The following is a 10045-nucleotide window of genomic DNA, read 5'->3' on the forward strand; positions in this document are numbered from 1 at the left end:
GGGACACTCTCCATGACTGAAGACCTTCTCCTAAATATCTTCTGTTCCTAATTTTGGGGCTCAAAATTCACTAGGTACCTGACTTTGCAGTCTCTCATTCCAAAAACCTTCGTCCCTCCGAGAGCTATGATCATGTATTAGCAATAAAGAAAATGAGTCACGAACCAGTGGTCATAAATGGGTCTGTAGTTATACTCCGCTCGTTGGACATACGCTGTCGAATGTCAGGATTTTGATCCAAGAGTGTCATCGTGGCTTGTTGCCAAGGACATGGCCACTGTAACTGATCATCATTGGCTCCAGAGATCAAGTGGAAATATATTCCTGCATAAGTCGAATGGTTTAGATTCAAGTAAATCTGAAAGGCATAACCTTTAGAAGAATAAAATGGAGGGCTATATAGAATTCCATTTGGGCTGCCAATGAGCTCTGTGAAATTCCTTATATGCCAGATATGATGAGGACATTGTGTTTCCGAAAGATTGATGTCATCAATAGACAAGCCACCCGATGATGCACCAGGGCCTCTGACTCCTCCAAACACCACTCTGAATTTATTGGTTGCATTCATTTTTACATAATAGAGTTGCCAGTTCCCAATGGGTATATCTGCAAAAGAGACATTATTATTTTAAAGAAAAGAAAGGACTATGAATCATATGCAAATCAATATGAGTTCTAACTCTCATGGATAAATGATCATCCTAGAGCTACTGATTCCTACAGGTTTGAGGTATGGCTTTCTCATTCCTCCAGCCCAGGTCCTTTCACTTCAAGGTATTTTTGTGGGGTCGGACTCCTCTCTGGAATATTTGGGTGTTTATCTAGTTGTTTCTCAGAGAGGTTACCCTTTTCCAGAGATGAGTGAGCAAGCAGCAGCATCTAACTCATGAGTACTACATGCCCTACTTACGAGTTACCTTTCACTCCATATTAGTTCTGTTAGCTAAACGGTCAGGCAAGCCCAATATTCTACACTCGTACCAAAGATTCCTGTGATAGTCAGCCAAAACCTCCGTTAATACTTGTATACTTTGATTGGAATACATCCATCACATGCAAAATTTTAATCAATTTTTCGGCAGTATTAAACAGGAATCCACCAAACCCTAGAAAGCCCACATCCTACAATTTACTCCTTAGATCACTTAGCAGTGACTCAACATTATAAATATTATCTGACATTTTGTACCACCTCTTTTCTCCCCAAGTTGCACTTCCCCCTCCACTATTTTCCCCTACTCTTGGCCAGCAGCACATGCTGTGCCATCCTGTCTTATTTTCCTATATCACATATCTAAATAAGAAGCAGTACATTTAAAATTTTTCAGAAGGTGCCACATAGAGAACAGCTCAGGAATTCATGTAAAACTAGTAGTGAACATAATGACTTAAAACTTAAATACAGAAGCACTTAATGCAAAACACAATTCCTTGAAAATAAGTTAGAAATATCCAAATTACAGAAAATGCTATTGTCCATGGATGGACTCTAGATTGAACAAAAACCTTTATGAGAGCTTCCACTGCATTATTATTAGTACGGTTTAAATTCTAGATTCCTAAGCAAGTTTCTTAAGTGCTATTGTCCATCAGTGATACCACCACAGATTTTTGATGGAGAGGAATATCTATATCTATAATATATCTTATGTATGTATTACATATTATATGTAATTACATATAAGATATATGTATAGTACATGGTGTGTATATATATAAAATGAGATTAAGAACCTCACAAATGAAAATATTATCATATTTCAAACTGTTTCTCGTAGCTAAATAGGGAAGAAGGGGAATGGCATGACATATAGCATAATGTGAATCGATTTTATAATAGGTTTTACTCAATTAAGTCAAACCAAGAGGTCAATATGTGGAGCAGACGGTAATACAGTTGCTGGCCCACAGCCCCTCCGCCTCAGGGAAACTTCTTAACCATCAACCACCTCTCTGACCAGGGATTGAAAGGAAAGCTAGGCGCCCAGCCACAGCATTGCCTTCTCAACACTCAGGCATTGCTCCAGAAGCGACACTTAACTCAAGTCATAAAAATCAGAACCCTTCACTGAGACTTATTTTTAAGCTAGAAACTAGAGGAAAGGTCCCCTTTCTAGTCTGATAGCAAAAGATGTAAGCTGGGAAGTGAAACAGTCGAAGCACCAGTTTTATGGACAAAGTCCACCTGAAAACGCGAGAGGTCCCCAACCTTGTTCAAGAACAAGTCCAGTCTTGCCTGAGGATTTCCATTCCACAATTTAGTTACATCTAGCCAGTAGCTTATCCAATTTTGCCTACATTGGTTTCCATTGTATTTTTATTACTTGCCAAGAACTGACCTTATCAGTGCCAGAGACTGATCAACAGTCTCTTAAATGAGTGTCATACATTATAGCACACAAAGGACCCTCATTTTAGCATCCTTACCACAGCATAAAACAAGGGGTCTCAAGTTCTACATTGAAAAGTGATGAATCCAGAGCCCCTACCCTATTGTGAGTTGTTGCATTAAGTAGAATTAAGATGGCCACACTCTGAACCCAAACAATAAGAATGTTGATATTGTACCTTTTATTTCTTCCAGGAGAGTTAAAGTACCATTCACATTGTCTGCAGAATACTCCCTGACATAGATGTTCAGTTGGTCATTTTCACTTCCACTGTTATATACATAAAACTGCAAGCACTGAAATCCTCTTTTAGGGTACAGTGTTCTACTTTCCAGCATTGCTGTGGCCCCCTCATTTACAGTGCTACTGTTAAAATGCATAAAGAAACCAGAACCTGTTAAGAAGACAAAAGCAGAGTTGAGAGAAAATAGATACTAGATATAGAAATGTGTGTCTTGTGAGCATCATAGTTCCATTTACTTCCCATTGTCTGCAGGGCACTGAGTTGGGCATTTAAATATGGTTCTAGGAGGAGGCAGTTTATGAAAGAGACAACATCAGACAACATTTTTCTTACTATAGATGTTAGTTTTCAAAAATGGGAAAAAGTATCACTTACTGATCTAGTTTCTCAATCTCTCTCAATCTCTCTCAATCTCTCTCAATATCTCTCTCTCTCTCCTCCATTCCTCCTTTTCTTCCTCCCTCCTTCTGGCCTATATAGGACCACTATCCACTATCCAAATCCGTATTTAAAAAAATATATTTTTTATCAAAATATATTTGACATTTACAATTGTGTAAATTTTAGGTATACAATATGTTAATTTGATACATTTCTATATTGTAATATGATTGCTATTGTAGTGATAACTAGCAACTCTATCACGCCACATAATTTTTTTTAGTAGTTAGAATAATTAAGTTCTAGTCTCTTAGCAGTTTCGATGATTATAATATGATTTGTTATCTATATTCACTATGGTGTGCGTTACATCTCTAGGGCTTATTTCTATTTGTTGCAAGTTTATAACCTTAAACAACATCTGTGCTATCCCCTCATACTCTCTCCCATCAAAAAAAAAAAGGAAAGGAAAAGGAAAAGCACCTCTTCAATATTGGAGATCTCATCCCCTGCCTAGATCACCTGAGCTGTCAAGCAGTGGCCCTAGGTTCTGAAGTCTAATTTTACATATTTGCTGCCAGAAATGAGCAAATAAATAAAAATGTGGTAGTTGTAGCCAAATAAAAGCTTATTTAATTTTAAAAAATGACAATGGAAAAGGATACTTATCTGAATAAAATTAAATAAATGTCTACCTTCATTTTAAGCATCTTTTGTAATAGGAGCATATAATCACAACCAGTTGAAATTCTGAAGCTGATTAATTCACAGCCCAGTGGTGTTCACTAGAAAGTCTCTTGTATTCTGTGATCTTCAAGAAAATATCCCCACTACTTCAGAGATAAGCATCCTTAGAGGAGAGACAGTCCTCTCTTGCTGTGGGTACGTTCAGTGGGGTAGAGGCTTCATGGAGCCCAGCTTTGACTCACAGAAAGAAAAGCAAACTCAGAGAGTAAAAGCAAAGAAATTAACCATGGCCTTATAAGGCACAGAACCTATTCCTTAGCAGCAACCTAATGATTACCATGAAGAATTCTGATAGAAATTAGAGATAGAACCATAGTCTTTCGTAGCAAAGGAAAAGGTTAGAACCATGTGTAAGTAAAGCCTAGAAGCATCTCACTCCTATTACCTTTGCACTGGCCCATGATGGAGTGATCACTCTCTGGCCCCATGGGAACCTGTGAAACCCACTCCCAGTCAACATTATCATCCGAACTTTGGATCATACCACACACATTTTCCAGTTCAAAATCGCATGAATCCATAAAGCTCAAGGAAGAAGCTGCAAAATCAAAAAACAATTGTAGACACTCATATAACAGGATAATCTAAGTAATAAAATCTGAGCTTATCTGAGAAGTTCTAGGACTGCCAGCATGACATTAAATGGTGCTAGGTGATGGTGGCTTGAAAATCTCTGCTACCAAGATCTTGCTACCAAGACATTGATCAACTCTGTATATCTGAATAAGCTGCCTGCCCCAAGTCTTCTTATTAAATTATCTAATTATAGAAACCTAAGTCTACACTCATCTAGTTATTCAGATTATTAAGCCACCACCCAGGTTATTTGATCTCATTTATATTACGACCATACACCTCATTTTGGCTAAAAAGTGGTCCACATTTAAATTAGTAACAGCTTCAAAAACATATAGGGAGCACGTTCCTATAAGATCCAATTTATTTTTAGTTCTAAAGGCCAGACTGTAAGAGAAGAAAATTGCTGCTTCCAAGTTTGAAATTGGAATTTGGGTGCTATTCTACTTTTTTTCCTGAATATCAAACTTCTATAATTTCAGAAAATGCAGCAATGCTCAGCAAAATGACACAGTGTAATTTTTCCCTATATAGCAGAGAAAAACAGAAGTCATTTCAAAGAACCCAACACATACTGCAATTATATAGTTGATTCAATTTTAAGAGATCATATTCACTGAAATCCATTCGTTGGCCAATCACATCCATGAAGTCTGAGATTCTTGTTACAATTGTTGGTTCTGTTCCATTTTGGAATGCATTTTTACTGTAGTGCATGACCGAAGTGTAATCATAGGGGACATTCAGAGAGTCTGAGACTTGGTCATTATAGCTGTTAAAATTGTACTCTGTGCCTAAATGATAAATAAAAAAAGTTTCAATCACTTGATGTTCATAAAATTCAACTTATTTTACTCCAAATATTGGTAATTTAGAAATGGAGGCTATAATAAACATAGTACAACCTTTGCTACAACTAAGCTATAGTATTTCAAGGATATTTCATATATTTCTGTCTTCAAATATAATATTGTAGCTTAGAATTATGGTACCAGCAGTCATGTCGAACACGCCTAAGTTTTCATTACAACCCAAAGCTGGACATTAGCATCTGGCCTAAGTTCTAAGAACCGCTCATGGAAAGGAGGATTCTAAAAGGTGTTGCTGAAACAATTAGGGCCTTTGGCAGGTGATGATGAGAGGGTGGGGGCATCCACAGAAGATGGAGATGAAAGTAAGAGGACTTTGGGAGGTGGGGTGAGATGAGACCTAGGAATGATAATGTAGAGACATCAGAAAGGATTGGCATAGTCAGGGGTTTCATGGTTACTGGAATATGTGTAGATACATTTTAAGTGACTACATTTAGAGAAGATACCAGGCTACTCAGCATCATAGTAATGGGTAACTGATTTTACTTGCAATCAGATGATTTTGTGGACACAATAAGGTAGATCTGATCTCCACAGCACATAGATGCATTATCAAATCTAGGCAGATGTTTCTACCAAAAATAAAACTTTGAGAATCCTAAAGAATGAGGCTATGGCATAAAGCTAAACACTTCTCTGGCTTTAGAAATCTTTTAGTTTGCAGCGCTGCCTTACCCCAGTTGAGATCATTAGACACTGGGGTGGGAGGCAGTAAGGAGCAAGCTATGATGTTAAAACTGTGATATCAGGTGGCCTCAGTTCAGAGCCTCACATGATAATAATGCCATTCCTTCCGCCATCCCCTACAGATACGAAACTAAGTGTCACTGTGGAAAAAAATGTGGAAAACATGAGCTCTCATCAGGCATGGTGATTAAGACTTTACGAGTTGGAACACAAAGTCACAAAAAGTTCAGGCTGTCCAACCACTGCAGTATTTCCCAGTATGGGTTCCAAGGAACAATAAACCCAAATATTCTACAAAAAGAAAACACAAAAGGACCGTGGTCAAGTCACTATGGGAAATGCTCCTCTCTTAGACATTTACAATTTATGTTAATCTAACAAAGACTAACAGTGTAAGTAATTATAAGTTTAATTTCTGTTAACCTAAGATTTCCCAAACTAATTTGACCACAGATTCCTTTCCACACAATATCTGTGTGGACAGCACATTGTGGGACAGTATTTCATAAAACATGCTTCAGGAAACATTAGTTTTTAAGATCACATCCAGCTCGAACATACTAGGGTTCTTGGATACTGTGCCCAACAATCTTCAGCCACCTCAATTCATATTGAGTTAGAGCTAAATGAAGTAAGATATCAAAACATCAGAGTTTTCCCATTATTAACAGTTGGCGCAGATGTCAGGAGAGAGAACAATGCTAAGAAATTCAGTCTTTAACTAAAAATGTAAGAAAACAAGAGAAATATACCTGACTGAATTCTGTCCCACATTATCATGACATAGTCATCCCGGTCAGACCGTGACTGCTCATGCCAGAATCCCAGTGCGTGGAGAAACTCATGTTGAACAGTTGCTATTCTGTCACAGTTTGCCCCAATAGAGAGTTCTTGCCTCCCAACATGCCTATTTCCCACTGAAGACCAGCAGCTTACAGGAACATTTATAGGAGAAAGGAGAGAGGATATTATAATGATGCAGATTAGGTCTCAGGGCAAAATCCGCAATGCCTAATTTATTTAGATACCCACTTTAAATCCTTCACAATGGAAGGATCCTGACAGTGCATTTCTCTCATAATCCTTGTCAGGTATGAAAAATCTTCCAGATCAGATGATCTTTGGAGAACTTGCCCCCACACCAAATACAACATAGGAACAAGTCATCCCCAAGTCAGCCTCATCCTGATTTTTCTAGAAATTTCCAAGTCTTTCTTATCATCTTTGCTATGCCACTAACCATTAATAAGGATTTCACAGGTACAGCAACCACTCAGAATTGCTGAGCTCCAGACAAATAACACTAAATATATAAAATATACATCATATTATTATTATATATAATAAATACCTTCTTAACTCAAGTATTAAGAGTCGTTAGATTAAAATAAATTTGAAGACACAAACGCACGCACATATGTTTTACTTGAATGGGGACATAAGGAGTATGTGAATTGCAAATGAGCTGAAGTTTATGAAGTTGTGGGACAAATGGCATTGATCCCACCTTCTTTAACTAAAAAAAGGGTAGTCTGCTTGCATGTATGAAAATATTATTTTATGGCTACAGAAACTAGAGCCAACTGTCTTTTACTCTTTAATGAACAGCGAAGGAAGCCCCCACCCCCCCTCAAGTTCAGGGCCTAGGGCAATTGCTGTGATATAATGCCCCAGCCACAACAGTTCTCATTACTACCTTTAGAAGACAAACTCATCAACTTACCCACTGTCCTTGAACACTGATATGTAGTTAGTTTCTCCAGTCCAAGGCTTGAAGTCAATGCACGTTTTTAGGCGATAGCGTTCAAATGCATTCAGGATCACTCCCTTAGCATTCATTTCTGAAAAAAGGAAACAAATGAAAATATATTTATTAAAATAAACACTAGGGGGTGGCCCCATAGTGTAATGGTTAGCACATCTGCTTTGCATGCAGAAGGTTCTGGGTTCACACCCCAGGTGGAGCTATGGACCATACCCGGGGGGAAACCAGGCTCCCCAGGTGCATGCTGGGAGCATGCGGGAGGGGACGCCCCACCTTCAGAGATCTAGTTTTTAAGGGGAAACGGAAACATCCATGGGTCAGGGTTGGAAGTGGGGCGGAGGGAATTAAAGAGGGGGAAATAAACAAACAAACAAACAAACAAACAAACTAACACCATTAACCAATTCACCATGAAAACAGTCTGCAATATATTGTTTATCATAAGCTGGTCCTTTCATAGATGTTTAATGTTTTATTTTTACAATATTTAATATTCGGTACCAATTAAGTACAATAGTCTCTACTTTAACATCGTCAATAGGTTCTGCTACTTTAAACAACATGAAGTATGACAAAACCAATTTTATCATAGGCTAATTGTTATAAACAAGAGTTAAGTTCCTACGGCATCTCATTAACATCGTTACAGAAACTATGTTATTTCAGTACCTGCTGTATCATACTCAAGTATTTGATTATTTTTCAGATTTCTTATTTTGCATCATATTTCTTTCTCTGGAACAATCAGAGGTGCATTACCTCAGAGAACATATACATTGGCTCACAGGAAAACAAAATGAAAGATCACTGTCATCTGCTTCATCTGAGAAGCTACAATATGCATTTAAAGCTTCACAGCAGAGATTTTAATCTGAGGACCTTGACATTGGAGGGTCCATGAATATACTAAAATAGTATGCAAAGAATCTATATAGCTATGTCTGCAAAGTCCATTTTCGGGGGAAGAGTGTTCATAAGATTCACAAGTGAGTTCATGGCCCCAAATAGAGTTAAGAACCATGGCGTTGGAGTCTAAAATAATGCAATAGGTTGGATAGACATAGAGCTCAAAGAAGGCAGAGGCATGGATACAACAAAAACATAGAGGAAAAGAAACTCAAAGAGAAAGAGCTGTACCAGATGCACGTGGAGAGACGATCACAAATGGAATGGAGTCAGTGCTAGTAAAGTGAAGGATGGTGGCTGTAGGGAGGCGGGGGACAGTATTGCAGAGTGGAAAGCACTTGGACTTTGGTGCTAGACACACCTAAGTCCTCACCTGTCCTCACCACTTACTTTTGATGTATAACTTTCGCCAGTTTAATTCACCTTTGGAGTTTTGGTGTTATAAGTTAAGGGAAAAATAAAATCAACTTTGCATAGATATTGTGAGGATCAGAACAGAAAGTAGAGATGAAGGAGGAAAAAAATATGGCATATATGATAGAGTCTCTGTTCATCCCTCTGGTGACCAAATAAAAGTTGTGACAGAAACAAGGAGCAGCAGCAAGGAAAAATTGCCTGAGATCTAGAAGAACAAGCCATACAACTAGGGAGAAATCTGAGAAATCTAAGGTATCACCCTGCAACGTCAGAAGGTAGGATGGGACAAGGACACGGGGCTGCCTGGTCTCTAGCAGCTGAGTGAGACGGAGGCTGTGGCTGCAGCAGCAGCAGAAGCCTCTTAAAAGGGCTGTGTCCACGAGAGGATTTTCGCGGTGACAGACTTGCTCGCTCTGAGCACTAGTGCTGATTCGGTTGTGCGCAGAGGGCACCAGGGTCTTACAAGGAGAAATTGTTGGAGTGAGGGCTCAGGCAAGACTCACTCTGTACAGAAATGCCAGCGATATCCATTGTTCCCTGTTGAGCCATCCCCTCTCCCAGTGCACAGGACACAGTGCCACCATAGCCCTGACGGCATCAAACTGGATAACAGAGGTCTCTCTGCCCAGAGGATTCCCTGAGACCTCGTCTCTCCCAACTTGTGGCCCCACCCAAGCCACATCCAGGTGTAACCTCAGCGAGTCAGGTGCTCCTTGCTGAGCAGTGCCTAGACTGACACTGGAGGCAGCTGACTTGAGTTTCTGGTGTGGCCTTTTGAAGCAACTATAAGCACATCTGTGGATTGCTTGCTGAATCTTAACAGGTGGCCCTGGAGGGGCAGAAGCTTGAGCTGAATTTGGCCTGCAGCTGAACCCCTCTCAGGACTATGCCACGCTAATAAGACTGGGAGACTTAGGAGCTTGGCTTAGTACATAGAAACAGATATGGAAAGGCAGCCAAAATGGGAAGACAAAGAAGCAGAAACCATATGAGAGAACAGAACAGAGATCCAGATATAATGGAGTCAAGTAATCTAACAGATGCAGAGTTCAAAACA

At 39.1% G+C, this 10045-nt stretch overlaps 1 protein-coding gene across 1 annotated transcript in view; it reads right to left on the reverse strand.

Annotated features, from left to right (window-relative positions):
- The window catches only part of MEP1B (meprin A subunit beta), a 24966-nt gene that overhangs the window by 4144 nt on the left and 10777 nt on the right, over window positions 1–10045 (reverse strand). The window contains exons 6-11 of the mRNA XM_015595645.1: window positions 7624–7741; window positions 6653–6831; window positions 4917–5135; window positions 4151–4303; window positions 2572–2787; window positions 166–609 (exon numbers count right to left, since the gene is read on the reverse strand). Of these exons, the coding sequence (XP_015451131.1) occupies window positions 166–609; window positions 2572–2787; window positions 4151–4303; window positions 4917–5135; window positions 6653–6831; window positions 7624–7741 (1329 nt within the window). The remainder of the gene's footprint in view (window positions 1–165; window positions 610–2571; window positions 2788–4150; window positions 4304–4916; window positions 5136–6652; window positions 6832–7623; window positions 7742–10045) is intronic.

Source organism: Pteropus alecto, unplaced genomic scaffold (genome assembly GCF_000325575.1).
Source record: "Pteropus alecto unplaced genomic scaffold, ASM32557v1 scaffold146, whole genome shotgun sequence".
Taxonomy (NCBI): domain Eukaryota; kingdom Metazoa; phylum Chordata; class Mammalia; order Chiroptera; family Pteropodidae; genus Pteropus; species Pteropus alecto.